General features: G+C 34.5%; 2 protein-coding genes across 2 annotated transcripts; both read right to left on the bottom strand.

Annotated features, from left to right (window-relative positions):
• Positions 1–7,175: 7,175 nt before the first annotated feature.
• On the bottom strand, positions 7,176–7,792 carry LOC147385557 (uncharacterized). Its single transcript, XM_086423161.1, has 2 exons — positions 7,415–7,792; positions 7,176–7,367 (listed from the first exon to the last, which is right to left on the bottom strand). The coding sequence occupies exons 1-2, from the start codon at positions 7,790–7,792 to the stop codon at positions 7,176–7,178; spliced, it is 570 nt and encodes a 189-aa protein (XP_086279287.1).
• Positions 7,793–8,580: 788 nt separating this feature from the next.
• Positions 8,581–17,115, bottom strand: LOC147385556 (putative fatty acyl-CoA reductase 5). Its single transcript, XM_086423309.1, has 10 exons — positions 16,989–17,115; positions 16,409–16,509; positions 13,970–14,175; positions 13,064–13,164; positions 12,775–12,967; positions 12,209–12,370; positions 12,011–12,092; positions 9,494–9,760; positions 9,230–9,360; positions 8,581–8,981 (listed from the first exon to the last, which is right to left on the bottom strand). The coding sequence occupies exons 1-10, from the start codon at positions 17,065–17,067 to the stop codon at positions 8,831–8,833; spliced, it is 1,473 nt and encodes a 490-aa protein (XP_086279435.1). The 5' UTR covers positions 17,068–17,115; the 3' UTR covers positions 8,581–8,830.
• Positions 17,116–23,736: the final 6,621 nt, after the last annotated feature.

Here is a 23,736-nt window from a genome sequence, read left to right as displayed (position 1 = left end):
TACCCCCAACTTTATTATCTTTCCTTTTTTTTACTTGTTTCCAATATTATCCCTCCAACTTTACTCTCTTTCCTCTTTTTGAATAATACCTCTTAAACTTTAGTATTTTCTTTTTCCAGTCTTTTAATCCCAATTTTTTTCTAAAATAATATCCCTCCAATTATATTATTTTTCTTTTTTACCCCCAAGCCCATAGAGGATGGCATGGGAAAACTCTCATATGTGAGTGTGTGTGTATATATATATATATATACTAGAGTCCACTTGTACCTACAGCATGAGCATTCCATCTTGGGTTAATGGGGGTAAAAGTGAAAAAAAAGTTGGAGGGATATCGTTATAAAAAATTGAAATTAAAAGGGCAAAAGAGGAAATATATTAAAATTAGGAGAGACGAATAATAAATGAAATAATGTGGGTCCCAATAAACTATAGCTTGATGGAAGGGGTATTATTAACACAATTGAGATTAACGGGGTCAGAGATGAAAAGCAATAAAGTGTATTAAAGGGATAAAGGAGAAAATATAGTAAAGTTAGAGGAGGGGGTATCATCTTCCAGGTTAAAGGGATAAAAGTAAAAAAAATAGAGTTGGAGGGGTATTATTAAAAAAAATTGAGATTTAAGAGGTAAAAGATGAAAAATAATAAAATAGATTAAAGGCGTAGAAGAAGAAATATAGTAAAATTAGAAGAGTTGAAGAATAAAAGAAATAAAGTAGATCCTATGAAATTATAATTTGATGGGAGATTTAACCCACAAAACTGTTATACAAAATTTAAGTTTAAAGGGGTAAAAGATGAAATATAGTAAAATTAGGAAGATGAAGAATAAATAAAAATAAATAAAGTGGGTCCTAAGAAACTATAATTTGATGAAAGGGGTATTATAAAAAAAAATTAAGATTTAAGAGGTAAGAGATGAAAAACAATAAAGTGCATTAAATAGATAAAATAAAAAATATAATAAAGTCAGATGGGACATCCTTTTTCGGGTTAAGGGGGTAAAAGTGAAAAAATAGAGTTGAAAGGGTATTATTAGAAAATTTGAAATTGAAGGGATAAAAAATGAAAATAATAAAGTGGATTATAGGGGTAAAAGAGAAAATAAAATAAAATTTGAGGAGGTGAAGAATAAATCAAATAAAGTGGGTCCCATGACACTATAGCTTGATGGGAGGTCTAACCAGCAAAATTGTAGATAATGGGACACTTGTTACACACACAATTATTTCAACTCAGTTGTGTTTTATTTTATATATATAAATCTCTAGATAATATGAATCTCGAGGATAAATCTCAATCATTGGATTTTAGGTCTCTATGGTTGTGATCATGTGTCTTTTCTCATGAGTCAATGATCAAGATAAATCTTAGACATATGTAATCGATTCTCGAGATAAATATCTTTCCTCAACCGTTGGATTTTATGTTTATATGGTTGGGATTGTGAGTGAACTTATGAGCTCCCCTTCCATGTGTCTACCAATCCCAATTCCCAACCCATATATAATTACTTTGTGTGTGTGCCTGTGAGAGAGAGAGTTATTTGATTTACCACATCTATTATTGAGTCTTTCAATTTCCCCTTACCATAACTACAAACAACAACATCAATAGTCATTGGCAAAAAATAGTAGTTAAAGCATGTATGTATTATAGGAAAGATTCATGCTGGAGTGACATTGAAATTGACATCGTCTCACACATTAGTGTGCATAGAACCATAGATGCTACTCATTTATATCTTGATGAAAATCATCTATGGTTCTCTACACACATCCACATCATCAATGGGTGAAACGATGTCAATTTCAATGTCTCGAAATTTTCCAATGGGAAAAATGTTGAAGTGACTATGCATGACACTGCATAAGACTCTCTACATATGTGGACCTACCCACAGATCATAGATGCCTTTCCTTGAGATATAGGTGAAAAATATCTGGTTCACCTCCACATTAGGAAAATTTCTACTGCATTGTCCGGCATAGTCACGTTGGCATGACTATATATATAGGGAAGCGTTCGGAGGCCCTAAAGAGAGCCAAACATTATGCCAAATATTTTTCAAAAATAGGGGTTAAAAGTATTGGAATGCATTGATTTTTTGTGAAGATGATCTCTATGGTGAAGAGATCATCCTCACAAAAAATCAGCTCATTTCGAAACTTCTAACCCTAGTTTATAAGTTGAAGAATCGTGGATCGTTAGATTTTTGTAAACCACTTTTGATGGGGTTAGAAGTTTTAGAATGGACTGATTTTTTGTGGGAGTGATCTCCTCATCATAAAGATTATCCTTACAAAAAATCAACCCGTTCCAAAAATTCTAACTCATACATTGAAAAAATGTTTGGCTCTCTTTAGGGAATCCGAATGCCACCCATACATATATTATCTTCGTAATATAGTGAATTTTACAGTTACTTCAGCATTTTCCTAACATATAAGATACATTTACCTGAGGCCTTCAATCCAACCGGGAAATGGTTCTTTGTAGGTGCTCGTTATGATGGTTCATCAACTTAGCACATTAATTTCTAAATAGCAAATTTGTGCACCTACCCCAAACTGAAAGTTTGATATGAGAAGATTGTTGTGGTTTGTAGAGCCTGATGGTACTAGTAAAAAAATAGGTAAAGTTAATAAATCCACATGTCCCGTTGATCGAACTAGTACTATGTAAAACCCCAATTATGTTTTCCTAAGATATATATATATATTTTCTCTTTTTCGATGAAACAAGATAATCTATAATTGTGAGTTTTCTCTTCATAGTTGAATATGTGATCCATGGATGTATTTTAATCTTGAGGGAACCGCGTAAATATGTGTGTTTCTCTGTTCGATTTGCACTTTTTTTAATCTTTTCTCAATTCTTTTTTTAGTTCAATTGCTCTATTTTTTCTTAACAAAGATATTATTCCCCACGTGTTTGTAAGAAAAATTCAGTCTTGGGAGACCAATATTAAATATTAAACCTTAGGATTTCACTTTTTTCTTTCCATCTCAATAATTCATCGAAGAATTGTATTGGAATTTATAATAGTTTACAGTTCTAAAAATCTGCAATTTCTAAGAAGAAAAGTAAGAAAACGGATGTGGAAATCACTAGTTGAAGAAATTCAACATCAAAAATAGATAATTTTAACATTAAAATCTTTTTTTTTCTATTGGAAAAAATAATGTAATTTTCAAATTCATTATCAAAACTGTCATGTTCAAGTCACTTCTGGTGAAGTTTCTCTATATTATTAAACTACAGTTTGCCCTAGCATACGACACTGTTGACACTAAGCATTTCTGGAAAAAATTCCTTCATATTTTTTCTATAACAGAGGAGATATATATATACACCTATTTCTACAAGAAAAGGAAACTAAATATTCTTACAATCAATTTATATTTACTCAAAAATATTCTCCAACCAATGACTCCCTAAGAATCAGTAATAGAATCTAGGAAATATATTTTACACCTCTAATACAGCTATGGCTGACACTCCCCCTCAAGTTGAAGCATAGATGTCTATCATGTTCAACTTGTCCAATGAGGTGTTAAACATCTTTTCTGAAACAGCTTTTGTTAAAACATTTGCCAATTGATTTTCAGACTGAACAAATGGAAAATGTATCACTTTCCGATCAAGATTCTCCTTTATGAAGTGACGATCAACTTCCACATGTTTGGTGCGATCATGTTGTACAGGGTTATGAGCAATTTCAATGGCTGCTTTGTTGTCACAATGCAAGTTCATTGGTTTTAGATGCTTGATCCCTAGATCTTTTAGTACATTTTTTACCCACAATAACTCGCATACACCATGAGCCATACCTCGAAATTCTGCTTCCGCACTTGATCTTGCCACAACCCTTTGCTTCTTGCTTCTCCACGTGACTAGATTTCTCCCTACAAATGTAAAGTACCCAGAGGTGGATCGTCTAGTAGTTTGGTCTCCTGCCCAATCTGAATCTGTGTATCCTTCAATATCAAGTTTGCCATTCTTCGAGAATAACAAACCTTTACCTGGAGAATTCTTCAAATATCTTAGGATTCGATATACAGCATTCATATGTTCTTCACTTGGTGCATGCATAAATTGGCTTACAATGCTTACAGCATAAGCTATATCAGGTCTGGTGTGTGACAAGTATATTAATCTTCCAACCAAACGCTGATAACGACCTTTGTTTGATGGGACTTGATTTGCAAGCTCTCCGAGTTTATGGTTCATCTCTATGGGTGTCTCTACTGGTTTGCAATCAAGCATTCCGGTTTCAGCTAGAAGATCAAGCACATACTTTCTTTGTGACAAAGAAATTCCATGTTGTGATCTTGCAACCTCAATTTCTAAGAAATATTTCAAATGACCAAGATTCTTCATTTCAAACTTTGTGGACAAATATTCTTCTAATGCCTTCATTTCATACGAGTCATCACCCGTAATAATAATATCATCAACATACACAATTAGAGCTGTTACTTGTCCTGCATTATTTTTTATAAACAGAGTATGATCTGAATTACTCTGCTTATAACCAAACAACTTCATAGTTTTTGAGAATCTACCAAACCAAGCTCTTGGTGATTGTTTCAGCCCATACAATGACTTCTTCAACTTGCAGACCATCCCATTTCTTGAAAGTTTTGTTCCTGGAGGTAGGTCCATGTATACTTCTTCTTCTAAATCTCCATTCAGGAAGGCATTTTTAACATCAAATTGTTGTAGTGGCCAGTCCCAATTAGCTGCTATAGATAAGAGAATACGGATTGTGTTAATTTTGGCTACTGGTGCGAAAGTTTCTTGGTAGTCCACCCCATATTTTTGCGTATATCCTTTTGCAACTAATCTTGCTTTGTATCTGTTTATGCTGCCATCCTCTTTAATTTTTATTGTAAACACCCATTTACACCCGACTGTCTTTTTTCCTTTAGGCAAAGGTACAAGTTCCCAGGTAGCATTTTTTTGTAGGGCCTCCATCTCTTCATTTACTGCTTTTGTCCACTTTGGGTCGGTCAAAGCATGCTGCACACTACTAGGAATAGGGACAGAGGATAATTGATTAACAGTAAATGCATATGATTTTGACAATCTATGGTCAGATAAATAGTTGCTGATGGGATATTTAGTGTTAGACTTGAGATCAGGTTCATACTGTTTCTTTGAGACTCCTTTATTTATTCTTTGTGGATACCTAGGAGCTATGTTTTCTGCAAGAACATGAGGAATCATATTCAACTCATTCAGTATGGGTTGTGAGGTTACCTGAGGAATGACATACTCGGGCTCGGTTGATTCTTCAGATGATGGTGTTAACAAAGGCAAATCTGGGATATCTACTATTTGATCAAGAGTGTCAGGAATTGTTTCTTTGTTTGTGCTAGAGTTCTGGCCTTGGACATCATCTTCATTTCCTTCTTCTAATTCAATAAATTCATCGTTACCCTTTTGGATATTTTCAAAACTCTCTTCAATACCACTCTCCCCCTGAAGAGAAGTTTGAGAAACTCCCCCTGAGTGATATGGCTCCATTTCATGAAAGGAGACATCTAGAGTGACATGTAACTTTTGGGTATAAGGATCATAACAACGATATCCTTTCTGAAAATCTGAGTAGCCCACGAAAACGCATTTCTTGGCACATGGATCAAGTTTACTTCTATGAACTTTGGGAACATGAACATACGTTGTACAACCAAATACTTGTGGTTCTAGATTTGGTAACGGAGGAATGGAAAGTAATGATTGCATCTTCTGTAGCGGAGTCTGGAAATTAATTACTCTGGATGGTGTTCGATTTATTAAATAACATGAGGATTTCACAACTTCTCCCCAGTAGAACCGCGACATATTCATGCCAAAAAGTGAGGCACGAACAACTTTCAGAATTTGTCGATTCTTCCTTTCTGCCAAACCATTCTGCTCTGGAGCATAGGTACAAGAAGTTTGGTGTCTAATCCCATGACTACTCAAAAGTTTTCCAAGGGTTGGCATGACCACGAATTCCTTACCATTATCAGTTTGAAAAACTCGAATCTGTTTTTGATATTGAGTGTAAACCATACTATGGAACTCCTGAAATGCTTCACATACATCACTTTTATTTTTAAGAAGAGAAATCCAAGTCATACGAGTACATTCATCAATAAAAGTAACGAAATAACGAGCTTTTGAAATAGAAGGAATTCGTGCAGGTCCACAAACGTCCGAATGAATTACCATGAAAGGTTCAGAACTCTTATTAAGACTTGGTAAATAAGGCACGCGATGACTTTTAGCCAATTCACAAACTTCACACTTAAAATCTGAAGCACTTACATCTGAAAACAAATGTGGTTGCAATTTTTTAAGGTAACTAAAAGAAAGATGTCCTAATCTTCGATGCCACAACCAAATAGCTGTTCGAGCCTTGTCTACTCCACCCGAGTTTATTGTATTATTTGCCTTTGGGTTGTCATCTTTTGTCAGATCCAAATAGTAGAGTTTGCCCCGTTTAACACCATAACCAAGAATCTTCCGAGTTCGAATGTCCTGAAATACACAATAAGATGGCCAAAAAGTAACTGTACATGATAGTTTAGAAGTAATCTGGCTAACAGACAACAAATTATATTCTAATGAAGGAACAACAAGTACAGTGTCTAAAGTGATTGTTTTGGATAGAGTAACAGGTCCCTCTCCCGTAACAGGTGAGGTACTACCATTGGCTGTGGATATGACAGTTTGAGGTGAAGACAAAATGGATTGTAACTGACCAAGATCTTTTGTCATATGATCAGATGCACCTGTATCAATAATCCAAGTACTATTCTTAGAATTTGTTGACAAAACAGATGCTTTACCGATAATACTTGGAAGAGTGACATTTGCTGAAGGTTTGGCTACTAGAGTTTCTTCTTCTGTATTTGCTACTATGACCTTCCCGAGTATCTGCTTCCTTGGTTTTTTCGTGAAATCCCACCAATCTGGATAACCAATGATTTCATAACACCGCTGTTTTGAGTGGCCTGTTTCGCCGCAATGAGTGTACACTAAACCACCAGATCTTCCAAGTTGATTGTTTCGAGTTTTAGAAGACCCAAGTGATGCTCCGGGTCGAGTCCGATTAGTCACCGTAGCAGAATTTTCTGAAATCATACGTGAACCTCCCATTGTTTGTTTCTGTTGATACTCTCATTGTACATATGCATAGCTGCTCTCCAGATCAAGTTTTGGCTCTTTCCTCAGAATTTCTCCACGGACCTGATCAAATTCAGGGTCAAGTCCACTTAGAAAAATGTGGACTCGTAGCCTAGCCATTGCAGAATGTAGTTGTATGATTCCTTCAACAGTTCCTTCTTGTGTAATGGACCTGTGGTCAATTTCCTGAAAAACAGCACAAAGTTCATTATAGTATGTGGATAGAGGCCGACCTTCTTGTTTGATGGAGAAAATTTTTGGTTCAGTTCAAAGAGACAAGTCTCATCGGATCCATCATAGAAGGTTTTTGACAGAGCAACCCAAATTTGGTTTGCTGTGGAGAGACGAATAAATCGTTGCATCAAAGGAGGGGACATTGAATCGATAAGCCAACTCTTGACTTTATTATTTTCGGTAATCCAAATGCCAAGGTTGGGATCTCCAGGCGCTGGTTTTTTTGTTTCTCCAGTGAGATACCCGACTTTATTCCGAGCACCAATACGCATCTCCATCAACTGTGACCAGAGTGAGTAATTCGTTTCATCTAGTGTGATTCCAGTGGGGAATGCGGTGTTGTCTTGGTGAACAACAATTTGTGGAGGTTCAGCCATGAAGGTGAAAGTGAGTGTTTTTCTGGTTTGGTATGGCAGAAAAAAAATCCCTTTCTCTCTAGGATCGAATCTGCTCTGATACCATGTTGACACTAAGCATTTCTGGAAAAAATTCCTTCATATTTTTTCTATAACAGAGGAGATATATATATACACCTATTTCTACAAGAAAAGGAAACTAAATATTCTTACAATCAATTTACATTTACTCAAAAATATTCTCCAACCAATGACTCCCTAAGAATCAGTAATAGAATCTAGGAAATATATTTTACACCTCTAATACAGCTATGGCTGACAAACACAAGCATCTTCTTTGGGGTTAAGAGTGTATAAGAGGAATAATAATAAAATTAGAAGGGTATTATTGAAAAAGGCAGGAAAGAATGAGACAATGTTTGAGGGATATCATTGGAAAATGATGAGAGAATAGACAAGGTAATATAGGAAGTTAGAGGGGGTAATTTTTGAAAGGGGTGGAAGAGAAAAGATAATTATGTTACAAGTTAGTGAGATTAAATTTCAAATCCTTTTTTACGTGGGAGATAAAGGAAGTGAGGTTTACCATTGTGTTTTATTATATTGATTAATTAGAAATACCATAACAGAAAATCCAGTCATCAACTTTAAGACAGCGGCATGTAGTTGCGTTTGTCCTAATATTTTGATAAAAGAGTAATTATAGAAAAATCTCAAAACATTTATTCCAAACTCCTCTTAATTTTAGAAAGAAAAAAAAAAGGACTTCCAACCAGAGATTAGCAGAAAATTACTCAAAGGCCCTTCTATTTAGCTTCTTGCCAATATAATTAACCTTGATTTTGCCCCAAATATATATAGTCTTCCCCCTCTTAATTAGAGCATCTCCAATCAGCTCCTTCAAACAACATCTTCTAGTAATACATAACAAATATTGAGGAGTTGGAAGGAAAATATCCAAATACATGTCTTATTCTTGCAGGTGCCACAACAGAATAAAAATATATAGTTTAAATAAGAAAATACGGCACTACAAACGTGCATCATACATATCAATTGTCATTTAAGCACGTATTTTGTGAAGCCTGGGAAGTGAACATTTATGAAGTAGTCTTCCCAATCGATGTTCTTTGGATCAAACTGAAATGCCTTTTCCTCTTCATCATCCTTCATAACTGATCTGAACTTTTCGATGTTTGAGTCGTAGAATCTGAAAAGCAAAGCATTATTATAATTAAGAATACTTGATGATTAAGATTGATGCAATGGTATAAGCTTCTTATGGGGTACCACAAGAATGGCCATCTTTATATAATGAATATATGGTCTTCATGTAGAGGCCAATAGGTTCGTTCTAATTAATGAGCTTAATTGGTAATTGATTTATCCAAATTAAAGATAGAAGAAGTAAAATTTTGAATATCAAAACTATAGTCCTCAGAAGGTTATTTAACTTACATTCCTTTGAAGAAGACGAAGGGCAAATATAGTTCGACGAATCTCATTAACAACTTGTACTTTCGGTTGTGTTTGCTGTATAGATCCTTCAAAGACTTGAAAGGCACTACATTCATCACTGCATGCAAAACCTAAAAGCACCAACATTCACCAACAGTACTGAGTTGACTCAGATTAATCAATTTGTACTATAACCGATCGAGTTTAGGGAATGGGCTTGTCCGTAATTAATGTACTGGGTACTGGGTTATTTATTAATATTACCTGTAGTGGTAGCTTGAAATGTAGATTAGTATATTTGTAGAAGCTGGCCACTGTGGGAAATAGAAAAGGTTTGGAAACACTGATGGGCTTTCCATTTTGGTTTCTTAATGGATTGTTTGAGAAGTATCCATAGGCCCAAGTTACAATATTGGTAAGACTCAAAGGGTTCTGTAAAGAAGAGCCCACATGGTAGATTACTTCAACAGGTTGAAGACGATATGTGGCCATAGAAACTATCATAGCATTCACCACTATGTCTGCTGGGATCTGTATCACACCATCGTTATTAGAAACATTAAAATTTTGGTTATTGTACCTAAAAACTAAATACATAGAAATTCAAGAGTATTCAGGTTATGATATTCTTGGTGTGCATTAGTAGAAGACTGGGGTGCATTAGTATAAGTTCATAATATTGGGTTTATAAGAGGACCCACTTTACTACAGAAAATCTTGCCACCACTCTTGAGAAGATATAGGTGCATCTCTCTACGTGTAAATGAGGGAAACAACCATACGGGTTACATATGAGGCCGAAATTACTGGCCCAGCCATGTATCCGTTTTGATATTTATTAATTAGAGTCAGGCTAGCCTAGCTCCACATATTTCGAAATTCTAATCCTGGCAAAAAACTTAATAGAAGCTAAGATAAGAAATATAAGAGTTGTCACTCGTAATTTCTTGATGAATTAGAAAATATGAATATGCCCTCTTCCAACACTCTGTAAAGATTATTGGATAATTACTTACTTCAAGAATACACGCCATTTTGTAAGTAAGAGAGATGAGAGAAACATATAACTTGTTGATCAATAAAGCTTGAATCCATTGAGAAAAGGAGCACACTATATGTCGGCAATTAAAAATTAAAGAAATCCATGAATATTTATCGATGGCATAAGGTAAGTAGATTTTTTATCAGTAATTTTTATTTTGTTTTCCATTGATTCAATTATTCATTGCATGATTCAAGATCCATTGATGTTATAATTTTAAAATATTGTTTTAGTCGTATTAATTGTTTAAAGAATTTAAATGTACATCTTTTCTAATCTGGAAAGCAAGGCTGAAAATGATGCTGGTAGCATTAAGATACACCAAGTACACGGTTTGGGACATCCATTTCTTTTATGCACCACAATTGGAGGGGTGTTGGTGGCCAATGGAGGATTCAAAGAATTTTTATTGGAAGTTGAAGAAAAGGTTCTTTAGGTCTTTTCCAATTAGTCCATGAGAAAAGGCCCAATCAAAAGACAATGCCATCTTAGTAACTATCAGAGGGGGGGTTTGGATTGGAGGGAGGTGATGGGGTGGGGCAAATAAGGAGGGAGATAAGTGCGTGGGGGCAAATGAGTCATGTATTTAGTTAAAAATTAAGAATTCTCTCAAAGTTCTATGGGGCCAATTGCCCCACAAGCTCTTTACTAGCTCCGCCCCTAACGACGTTGGGCTATATATAAACCGAGGGCAATCCTCACCTTACAATCTAGTTTTGTGAGGATGGGTGTCTATATGGTATCAAAGTGGGTAACCACAAGGATCTAAGAGACACATTGCACGTGAGGGGGAGTGTAAGCAATAATCCCACATCGGGTATTATGACCTTGGGCTATATATAAACCAAGGGCAATCCTCACCTTACAAGCCGGTTTGGTTAAGATGAGTTAGTCCATGGACTTCCCAAGTATAATGGGGCTTCAGATCTTCACCAAACAAAATAAAATAAAAAAATCATGTTTGGTCACATCTCAAGATTTTTTTTTCAAACACAAATTTTACACTAGATAATGCTCGGACCAGCATTAAGGGAGTTGAAGATGAATGACAATAAAGTTGAAAGAGTATTTGAGGAAAAAAGGCATATAAGAGGGAAGGTAATATAAAAAGTTGAAGGGGATATTTTCTTGAAAAATGAGGGTAGAATAAGAAAGATAATAAAGTTGGAGTGAAATTTTTTAAAAGGTGATAAGAGAAAAGACAATACCCCCCCCCCCCCCCCCATTCCCCATTCCCCATTCCCCATTGACATATGCCCTGATTACAGAATTTTGGATCATTTTCCTAGGGATGCATAGAACCATAAATATTTTCTTGTGTATCCAGAGGCAAATGATCAACGATTCTGTGATGGGAGCATATGGCAGAGGGGGGCATAAACTTATCACGACTCATGTCTTGATGAAAAGCTTTTATGATTCCATACACACCTCCATCTCAACAAAGTGTGAATTGAGGTCACTCCACCATTATTCTAAAATTAATAGTTGTCATCAAAATTTATAGTGAGATTAGATCTGAACCCCTTTTGTGAGGCAAAAATTAAGATTAAGCCAAAGGGGGAGTGGAGGGCGGGATTGAGATCTAAGCTCACTATCTTAGAGATACATAATGCATTCTCGGAATACGTCTATTATCCCAGCCCTTGCCTACAGTTAGGGTTGTATCTACATTAAATGTTTGCTAAGCAGGGAAATTTTAACAAAATAATAATAATAAGCATCTAGAGTTAATTTACCACGTCCATTATTAACTCAGGATCTGCTAGGAAGCCTTTCAATTTCCCCTTACCATAACCACCAACGACAACATCAAGAGTCCTGTTAAAAATTAAAAAACATTATTTAACGCATGTATATATAACATCAATTATATATTCGTCTCCATATGGTCCTATCTCACGTATGACTGTACGTAACCTGTATGATACATTTACCTGAAACCTTCAATCCAACCTGGAAATGGTTCTTTGTAGGTGCTTACAATGATGGTCGGGCGGACTATAACGAGGGGTAGGTCCTCCTTCAACTGCCCAAGAAGCATCTCTCCCATTGCCTTGGTAAACACATAGGTGTTTGTCCATCCATGCAGTCTTGCACTAATATGCAAAATATGTAAGTCAAAACGTTTGATTCATCTAAAATGATTCATCAGAAGCATGATTTAAAAATTCGTTCAAGACCGAGACGTATTGTCTGAGTCGTCTTGGTATCAGACATGATGGTCGGACAAGTCAATGTATTGGACGAGATTTAAAATCCAACATTAATTTTTCTCATTGTTGAACAAGATGTCTCAAACTTATCGGAAAACTCATCCAAGAAGAATCGGTATTTGGCATGATGAAACTGAGTTTTAAAACCATGATCAGAAGCTGTTTTTGTTAATTTGATCTCTTACACAAGTCTTAAATCCCACACACACACACACACACAAAATAAATAAATAAAAGAATCTCATTACTTTGAAATGAAAGAAAATTAAAAGGGTATAATAACAAACCGTAGCATCCCCAATTCTTTCATGGAAAATCTTACGGAGTCATCTGTCACGTCCTCTTTGCAGAGTTCTTTTAATCTTTCTTGAGCCAATTTGACTTCTAAATCAATGTCTAAGCTTGAGCTTCCATTGAATATTTCACCCATTCGGAATGGTTTCTCTAATATGAGTCCTTCCTTTTCTCTCGTAACATAAGCTGAACAAGTGTACGCACGCTGTTAATTTGTTTTCGCACTTCAAACAATAGCATTTCTGTGACAAGTATCTTTATAGAAGTAAACTACCACCTCACCTGTTGAAACATGGAGTAGTAATTCTAATTGAACACATTTCTTTGCGAACTCGCACACGTGTTTAGCTCCCATTGCGTTTGTGCTTAAGGCCACATCATATCTACGAGCAGATGCACTTAAAAAGTTATGCATGTGTGAGAGACAGAATAGTGTGTCACTAGTACTGACTGCTAATGCTGGTCATATACCCATTGCCAAGGAACATTTATTGAATCAACCTTTGTTAATAATTGAATCCTAATTCTTGTGATCATAATAAACACTAGACGTGAGGAAAAATATATAATTTGATGAGTAAGGCTAGCCTGACTAACTGGAAAAGTTTTCAAATCTTACTAAGGATATTAGGAGTCACATGGACTACCATGCATATTTGTAATCCAACGACACAGTCCAAAAAACTCATTCTCAACCACAAAAAAAAAAAAAAAAAAAAAAAAAAATTATTTTGGGATTGATCCAAGGTGTTGCAAATGGGCTGCTACCAAACTCTCAAATTTAAAATTAAAATTAAAATTAAATTGTGAAAAAATCAACCTTTTAAGGTGGTGCATTTTTAATTAGGATGGCCGGGGGACCAGGAATGATAGTCATAAAATAATCACTACTACCATATTTCTTTTTACCAAAAAGCTAGCCTCACAACGGGTTGAGGCTCTCCGTCAACACGACGGTTGGGATGTCAGAGATTTTAAAAAAAAATGTGTACTTGGGAAATAGCATATTAATCCCGAGAAGAGTAGAATGAGAAAATCTGTGTTTTTCCTCAAATCCTAATGGTCATGTTGACGGAGACGGAGTGCCTTAACCGTGGGATGAGGCTTGAAAAGTCCTATTAAAATGGGGTACATTTTTAGGGGGGGCGGGGGACCACGAGAGTTAGTCATAAACAAAACCATTACTACCTCTCATCAAAAGCGGTGGTCCCAGCTACGTTGATGACGAAGTTGATATCCTTCCACATCTTTTCTCGCAACGTTGTGTCTTGTATACCCAAGTTCTCTAAGGAGATATCTCCTGCAACAGCAGTCACCTTGTCCGAAATAAGTGTGTCGAAACCCACCTTGTCATGTTCTTCTCTCAAAATCTTAAAAACCTCCTTCCCCATCACCTGTGACAATAAAAACAAGATTAAGCATGCTTGGAATCTAAGAGAATTTCCATCACATTACCATGGATAACCAATCATACGGCTAAGATGGTCGCAGTAGAGGGCAGGTATGGGCCGGGCTGCAAGAGCCCTAATCCTACCCTAAAGAGATGGGTTGTACTATAGACTAGCCCTAACCCCCCACTACGTGAAAATTGGAAAATTTGACAGAAAAAAATTGACAGCCAAGGCCTACAAATTTTAGAAACTGAATTTTAACAGTCTAGGACCGTCGAAATTCTTGATATTCCCAGATTTGATGGCTTAAGGCTGTCGAATTTCTCCCATCCTTCATTAATTTGATAGTTTTAGGCCGTCGAAAAAAAATTTTGACAATGAAAAATTCAACGCCAATTCAACCCCTTGGTCCGTCGAGTTTTATGAAATTTGACTACCTAAGGCCGTCAAATTTGAGCTTTTTTCACATTGTGCCCCATGGGCCCTAAGTCAAGTAAGCCTGCCATATAATTTTTCCGTATCCTTTGAAATCCTTTGCTCATTTAGAAAAAAAAAAAAAAAAAACAAAACAAAACAAAAAAACCGCCATGTCCTTTCCTAATGAGGTTGGACCAGGGTAAGTTGAAATTTTCGACTTTAATAAAAATATAAATTTAAACTTCAAAGTTGTTCAGAGCCATTTGATACTATTTTTCAATAAAATAGGAATCAAATCATCTTAATTAAAAATTAAATAGAAATGGAAATAAAATTATCATTTTATAATATATTTTATTATATGTTAGTAAAGAATCATACATCTAACAATATATACATATAAAAAATTTAGTAGCAAGCCCGATTAAGTTGGGCATTAATTGTTAGGTGTAGGAACAGCCCGGATTTAATGGATTGGAATTTTTTTGAAGCCGACTCTATCTTTGTTGGCTCAATAACAAGGTCCTAAACCTCTTTTTTTTTTGTGGATTGGGTTAACCAACGTGATAATTAGTTGATCATCCTACAATTTTATTTAGAATTGGGATCGGGACAATTTATTAATATGTATTTTAAATCTCAGCTAAACCATGAGTCCAAGAGGACTGAGTTGTTATTTTACTTCAATGTGATGTAATGGAATGAAATATTGTATTGTAGATGAGTTACAGAGATCTACAGGAAAAACGGAACAAAGGTTCTCGTCCCTCTTAACTTTTCTATGTTGCACGCATCCCAATATATTTAATCTCTGATTAAAATGTGCTATGTAGGCATCGTTTGTTACCATTAAAAAGAGACCTTTCTGGATCTCGACTTTTATTTATAGAATTAGGATAAAATACAATGTCACAGTCCTATAGAATAGGAATGATGTCAACATGGCACGTTTTAATAGGAATTTTAAACATATTGATTCTTAACCATACTGTTTTCTATATTGCACTCAACCCCATATGTTTAATCTCTAACCAAAACGAGCCATGTAGACATCATAAGTTGTTATAAGAATGGAACACCGCTCTCGATTCCAACTCTCTTTTTTATATGAATAATCCTAAAGTTATCTCAAGATTGCAATTCATATCTCACTATAAAATGCATCTATGGTTCCTAAACACTTCCGCATTAGGAAAGTGAGATGTGAGGTACAATCTTGAGGTCACTCCAGTACGACTCTTTTTATATGGAATCCAAATCGTATGCACCCAAGGTGAAGGATTGAAACCTCATTCCACACCTCAACACATGTCACGTAAGTCATAATCCAAGGAAATTTTAAAAAGAGATATTTTAGGCATCAATCCCTCGAGATGTGGGAGGAGGGTGGCTTATGTAGCATGTATTGCGGTGTGAGAAGAGGGTTTCAATCCTCCATCCTGAGGAAATGTATCTGGACCCTTTTATATAAGTAGTTGGGAAAATTGTAGCCTCAAAAACAAGGTTGGTACGATCTAACATGGGCTGCACTAACAAAATGGATCCCAAGAAAATTGTTGGATCTCAGTGTTTCTCTTTACCTCCAAGCTGTCTATTGAATTTATTTATGGAGATATTCACGAAAAGTGATCAACTTTTGACGAATTTACGATTCCACCTGTGAAATAGTCACTTTAAAACCACCGAAGTAGTTGCCCGTTCACATTTTTGTAATTAAAATGAACAGTGAGCCAGAATTGTAAATTCGTCGAAGTTGATCACGAAATAGTAATTTACCCTTATTTATTTATTTTAGTAAATTAGGGAGGTTTACACATACACTTCGTAACCGTTGTGTAGCAGATGCGTTGTCTTCAGCCCTCACTAGTAAAAAAAGCTTCTCAACTTGAGGCTGCACCCTAAGTACTTTCTCCGTGAAAACTGCATCCAAAGAAGCAAAGCTATTCTTTGTTAAAATTCCTGTTTCAATTCAGTGTTCATTTTAATTCCTAAAACATGCATAGTGAAATCACAGGTATTTATTATAATTTTAAAGTGACCATCTCACTGAGATTACAGGTATTTATCTAAATGTGACAATCTCGCTGATTTATAAAAGTGACTATCTCTCTGATGAAAAATAAATCATGTATGTATTTAATGGCAAGATCACTTCTATATATTTATTCTAAAACTGATGATGCTCGGAAATAGTCACTTTAAAAACCTCCGAATTCGTTAGGGTACTGAATTTTTTTTTTTACGAAAACATGATCATTCATGTTTTGCATGGTAATTAAAATGAACAGTTTGTCAGAATCGAAAATATCAGCTCACAAAATAGTAATTCACCCCAGAAGAAAACGTATACATGAAATATAAGAGATAGATATATAGAGTTAAAAAGGTAAATATTGTACCCTTGGCTAAAAAGCCAGTAGAACCAGTGATTAAAATGGTTCTATTTTCTAGAAATTTCATAAAACCGCCTGACTCCATCGTAGTAAGTAGTAACGAAGAAAGAAACAAATGAACCACTTCTTCAAACTGCAGAGAGTATTGTTTATATAAGCAGTTTAAGCCATGGATTTATATAAGTAAGTGAAGGAGGAAGAACTCTCAAGTTCATTAAGGTATATAGATGACAAGTTGTTGCAACTCATTAAATACCCCCATCACCTTCATTCCCATTATTTTGAGGAATGACAATAGGGACACTTGAGCGGCAGCTTCCACACTCATTGAAGACAATTTACCAAGTAGCCTTCTTATAATAAATAAATAAATAAATAAAGGCTCAGGATCCAGAACACTGCCCCTCATTGAAGAGAATTTACAAGGTGGCCTTGTTTGTAATAAAGACTGGGATCCAGTACGGTGTCTATAAAGATGTTCGTGAACCTTTTTAGCAATTTGAAATATGGCAAAAAATCAAGTTCTATTCCATTTTGGATTGCAAAAATCCGTTAAAAAATTCGATAAATGGAAAATACACGGCATATGCTTCATATGTGGATTATCCATGTCATTTCAAAATTTTAAACATATGATAGTGACGGTGGTGATGAAATTGATGATGTTAATGGTGATGATACATTGATGATGGTGGTGATAATGAGGGCATTGAGGTTATTGTTCCATTGATTTATAAAAAAAATCAAAGTGAAGAGACAAATCATCAATTTAGAAAATTAAAGTGTAATCTTATATAAATGTAGAGAGCCATGTTATTAATTTTTTTAAAAATAAAAAGGACATTTGTCACGTAAAAAGGTGGATGCCTCCAAAATTTTAAAGCATAGCCGCTTCAAAGTCGACTTGTGCTACATATCATAACTTACAAGTTTACACTTTGCAACATACAATAAGTTATAGTAGCATTTTTTTTTCAATGGAATTTTATTAAAATTTGTAAGTCATAAAATTCGTAAAAAAAAAAAAAAAAATACGTTTTATTCTCTAACTTAAAATGTGTGAATTATTTGGAATAGTTCAATAATCTGGACAATAATACTTTTATTGAAAAAAAAATGAAAAATTTGTGAATTTTTCAAGAATTAAATGGGAGATTGCTTACAAGGGTCATGAGACGTGCTACACTGACACTGCACTCAACATTGCACTTTTGTGGTACTTCATAAAAAATCATAAATTTCTTCCTTGAGATACAAGTTAAAAAATCAACTATTCTCTATACAATATATAGCCTTGTCAGCACAATGTTGAACACAGTGTCCAACTATTCTCTGTACTCTCACCAACCTTTTATTATGAGTCATAATAATATGACTCGCCGCATGACATGCTCAATCGACTCTTTGACATGACAAATTCGAGAATCGTAGATCTGTACGCCTTGGTATACACGATTGCACTTCCTCATAAAAAAGTTTATCCTGATATGTGTACAGATCTACGGTTCCCGAACTTGTCCACGTCAAGGAGTTGGCTGAGTATGGCACTTAGCGAGTCATATTATCACAACTCTTTTAATATATTCCTAGAGAGAGAGATTTACCCGACAGACCCAATTGTTGCATTTTTATTACAAAAGCTCTCTTGGATTTCTGGCAACTCCAAGGGAACCTTACTTTATGAAGTTTGTTACCCACCAAACCTTACTTTATCAAATTTGTTACCAAGTAAACTCTCGAGTGGGGATCCATATCATAAAATTCAAATTTATGCGACTAATTTGTTACTTAACATACCTTGGAGTGGATTCTAAGCCCATCATTTTGTGGCAACAAAAAACATGATTTGATGTCACATGTTTATAATGGACAAAATTATCATAACTAAAAAAAAAAGGTTAATTTTCACCATTGAAATCTTACTGAATTAGTTATGGTAAGCATGATTCATAAAGTAAAGTTTGTTCAAGGAACAAATGGAGTTTTTGTAATAAAATTGCAATAGATAGATGTGCACAGTAAATCTCTCAAAAAAAAAAAAAAACACCTCTTCTACATACATTGGTTCAATGTTGAAGGATATTCTCTTACTAAGTTAGTAAGAAAAGTTTCTGATCACATCACTTTGTGGCAACCAAAAGATGATCAAAACTAAAACTTGATTTTTAATATGAGTTTTTCCATGAAATAAAGAAGGGTGTGCTGTTTTTTTTTTCCCAGTCTTCTTCTTCTTCGTCACGTATCTCACACCATCCAAGATCCTCAAATCACATGAGCTCGCATGTATTGAATGCATCCCTAATCTACAAAACTACCTTGTTAGACTTGCCGTGTCATGGAGAACATGTAAAATCTGTGAGAAAAAAATATCCTTGCTATAATGCTCTTGAGTCCTAATAATGCTTTTATTTAAGAATAATGATGAATGCACACAGTCTTGGTACACGGTTGGGTACGCGGCTAACGTGGCAAGGATGCAAAGCCCACATCTTTTTCATGTGTGTCCCTAAAATGATCTATGGTTCTGTGCCCTTTCCACGTCGGTCGCATACCTAACCATGTACCATGACTGTGTGCATTCATCACGACTCTTCATTTAAGAGTTTGGCTAGTGTCACTTATTGAGTCACACTCCCACCCTTAAAAAGGCTTGTGGAGTCACATGGATTGCCACATTTGCCAAATAACATCTCAGCTCCGTAGGGTTTATGGCCTAAATTAGATTAATGAAAATAAAATATTATCTATCTATCTTGATCAAAGACTTTGAAAATAATCGATCATTGAACTAGCAAAATATAAAATTTTATCCAATCAAGAGAAATTACTTTTAAAAAAATCGTTTTAGTCATTTGCTCTACATTCTCATGGCAGACGATGATGTTTTTCAATGTCACAAGGTGCATTCAAGAAACTTTCCTAATGAAATTAGAAAGTGTTCTTTATTATGTAAAGTAGTTTTAAAATTTTGATGTAGAGTACAGGTATCGTGTGATCAAGAACAAGATATGAGATCATACGAAAATATCATATCCCACAACTCGATACAAGATTACATGATCCAAAGATCAATTAAAATAAAATAAAAATGATAGATTAGGTAATGATGAGTCACTAGTAAAGAGAGCCCGAATTACATATTGAGAATCACAATTACCTCCCCAGGGAACCTCTTTTCACCCAAATCATGGAAGGAGTCTGTCCATTCTAAAAATAGTGGTCTTTCTCAATTTATCATAAATATTAATAAAACCTATAATAAAAAAAATCGCATTCTTGAAGTTTTGGAGAACTCTCCCAAAAGTTAGCAAACTCCCATTCCTCGACTCTCATGATGATGCTAATCTTAATGCAGCAAATACCCTTGATGTATGATATTTCTACCTTCAAATGTGAGTTGACTTAATCCAAATGTTCCCTTTTTATGCTCAAGTTAGGTTTCATTGAATTTTATAATTCATTAAAAAATTTAGTGAAAAATGTATAATTCATAATTTAAATTGTCTAAATTTATCTTATTTTATTATAGGGTGTTTTCCAAAAGGAAAATGCTGAAGTAACATTGAAATTGACATCGTATCAGACGTTGTTGACGTGGATGTGTCTGTATAACCATAGATGTTTTTCATCATCGAAATACAAGTGAGAAGCAACTATGATTTTGTGCACACCAATTTCAAGAATGATGTCAATTTCAATGTTACTCCAGCACGAGTCTTTCCCAAATCATAAGGGAAAGATTAGTAATTACCTTCATTCTATCTTACTAAGTAATTGAATTTTTGTTTAGTAATTTGTAAAAAGGTCATAAATCCCAATAAAAAATTTTCATTTGTAATAGAAATAATATTGTTAAAATTTCTTGGCAGATCTTTACAAAAATTTACATAAAATATTTTAATTAATAAATTTATTTTTTGTAATATATTTAAAAACTAAGTAACAATTATTATTTTGGAGGTACTGCAAAGCACTTAAACCGCAAAAGGTCCTGAAAATAAAGTATACAGGTTTTTATGACGGATTTTGTTAACTAGTGCTCCAAAGTGTCATAAATAAACTTTTGAAATTGAAATCTGAGGGTATTTTGATAAAAAGTAATTTTTTAAGGGCATTTTCGATATAAAATTCTATTTTTATAGTGTATTTATTGCACTTTAATTTTTTAAGACCCCTTTTACGACATACCAAACTGTACCGACCGAAGAATATGGAATGAGTTGGAATAAATAATTGTTACACGTGCTTCTTCCCTGGAGACAGATTTAAGGACTATGGTAAGCATTAAATAGAGAGGGTTGATTTTTGAACTCAACTTGACCGACCGGCAAACTCAAAAATTCACTGACGTGGCATGGGCAAAGAATAATAGATTATGTTCCTTGGGATACACAATCGACTTGATCGATCTGTCATCCACAATTGTGTTTCCCGATGACACAATTGTTTATCAAAATGAAAGAATCTATAGTTCTTTGCACATGACACATCGGTGAGTTTCTTATTTATTTTTATTTGGGTGTTTTTAATTAGGGCACACGTTAAAGTGCATAAATACACTTTGAAAATTGGACTTTATAATGAAAATGACCTTGAAAAAATTAATTTTTACCAACATACCGTGTGTTTTTTATTCTATGATTTTAATATGAATATATCTTCATTGTAAAGAATGATAAAAAGAATTAGAGTGATGTAATCTGAAATATTGGGCCTACCTGGCCCATGTGCAATCCCTGTAGAAACAAGATAAGGTGTGTTTTTTGTTCTATAATTTTAATATGAATATATCTTGATTGTGAAGGAAGAATCAAAGTGATGTAAACAATTCTAATATTCTTAAGGGATAAGGGATAGGGAGGGAGTGGACTTGGCTTTGTGGGAGTTGTAGAATATACATGTTAATCTGTTCATGAGCATGAGGGGGTGTTCTCAGATCATCTCTTCTTTTATTATATAAACTCTTCAGTTTCCTCCTTAAAAATCCAAAAACACATTCCATCATAAACAGATTGCAGGCAAACAACAAGTAGATGAAGTTTCCCCACAATGCCACCACGCCACGAGGGAGGCAGTGGAAGCGGTGCAACTGTCTATTATAAGGATGGAAAAGAAACCTAGCTTGGGAAAGAGATTGGAAACCATTAATGAGAGTGAAATGCAAGGACTAAAAGACTCTCTATGGTTGCTAGCTAGGTGACCCACTACCGAAGAAATCTACTATTAGATTTATTTCTGAAAGATATTTTCTTTTGGGTACGTTAGTAAGTTATTGGATAAGTACAAGGTAGAATTAAATTAGAAGTATTAAGAATCTACTAAAAGCATTATAATGAATATTTTTTATTCAGTATTATTAATAATAGTTAGTATGAATTTCGGAGTCATTTATTTTGTTTTGCTTAGTAGATTCTATGTGTGCCTTGCGGTTCAAGATTATTTATTTAAGGAGGAACAAGGCAATCTCCTTCATTCCATGGTTTTTGTAGGTCATTCCCAATGGGTTAGTCAATAAATGATACTTTTCTATACATAGTAAAGATTACCATAATTGATGGAGAGCTTCTTAATAATAGTTACAATGTTTACAAGGAGAGAAAGATCATAAAATATATTGTTGTTAGTTACAAGACATAAAATTGGGCCAAAGTTATGATTTGACATTATTTTGAACTTGAATTTCATTTGATTTTCATGTATAGGCAGTCTTGATGTGCATATGATTTCCTATACTTCCCCTCAAATTGGGGTCAAAGTGGAAGAAGAAACCCCAATTTGGATCACAATGTTTGAAATGTGGGTCACGGAAGCTTTTGTGAACAGAGAATACAAAGAATAAATAAGGTGCCTTATTGATGCGAAGAAATAAATCAATAATCTCAATTTATAAGTTAGAGATAAAGAGTACAAAAAAAAATTCTATTCCAATTAAGATTTCTAACTGATCAATAAAACTGATAAATAATAGAACTCTTCTATTATTTTCCAAATTTGATTGTTAAAATTATTAAGAGTTTGCAACATAAATAAAATTGAGCTACTAATGTGCCACGCATGAGATAGAAAATCTATTATTATTTAGAGTTGGACCAGCTAATTAATTATCAAGCCTATAATTTGACATAATTAATTTCCCAACTACCTCAACATGTGACAACACACATGTTCTAGAAAATTTGTAGCTCATTAGTGGATGGATGGAGGGCGAAAGAAATGGCACCTGTGAACCACTTAAATAAGATAAGGTTAAATGACTATTCAATCAACCTACACTACTGATGAGTCGCGGAAAGCCTAACTCACTGATGCTGAAAGTGTTCAAATTGAACAGACCCACATTACTATTGGACTTTTCTAACCTCAAGCAACGTTTGAGGTTTAGATGATGGGAAAAAAAACAGATTTTCTTGAGATGGGTACTATCTTTTAGGGATCCCTTTTGTTGAGAATCCCTAAGACACAATGTGAAAATTTGAAGGCCTTGGGTCATCAAATTTTATAAAATTCGATAGACCAACGAGTCGAATTGGCGTCAAATTTGTCATTGTCAATTTTTTATTTTTTTTTCGATGGGCCAAAACTATTAAATTAATGAAGGATGGAAGAAATTCAACAGCTTTAAGCCGTCAAACCTGGGAACATTAAGAATTTCGATGATCCTAAAATGTCAAAATTCATTTTCTAAAATTCGTAGGTCTTGGCCCGTCAATTTTTTTTTGTCGAATTTTTCAATTTTCACATCGTGAGAGTACTC

Source organism: Akebia trifoliata, chromosome 14 (genome assembly GCF_017979445.1).
Source record: "Akebia trifoliata isolate Shusen 1 chromosome 14, ASM1797944v1, whole genome shotgun sequence".
NCBI lineage: Eukaryota > Viridiplantae > Streptophyta > Magnoliopsida > Ranunculales > Lardizabalaceae > Akebia > Akebia trifoliata.
Note: the sequence above shows the minus strand (reverse complement) of the source record. Positions and strands in the feature narration are given on the sequence as shown.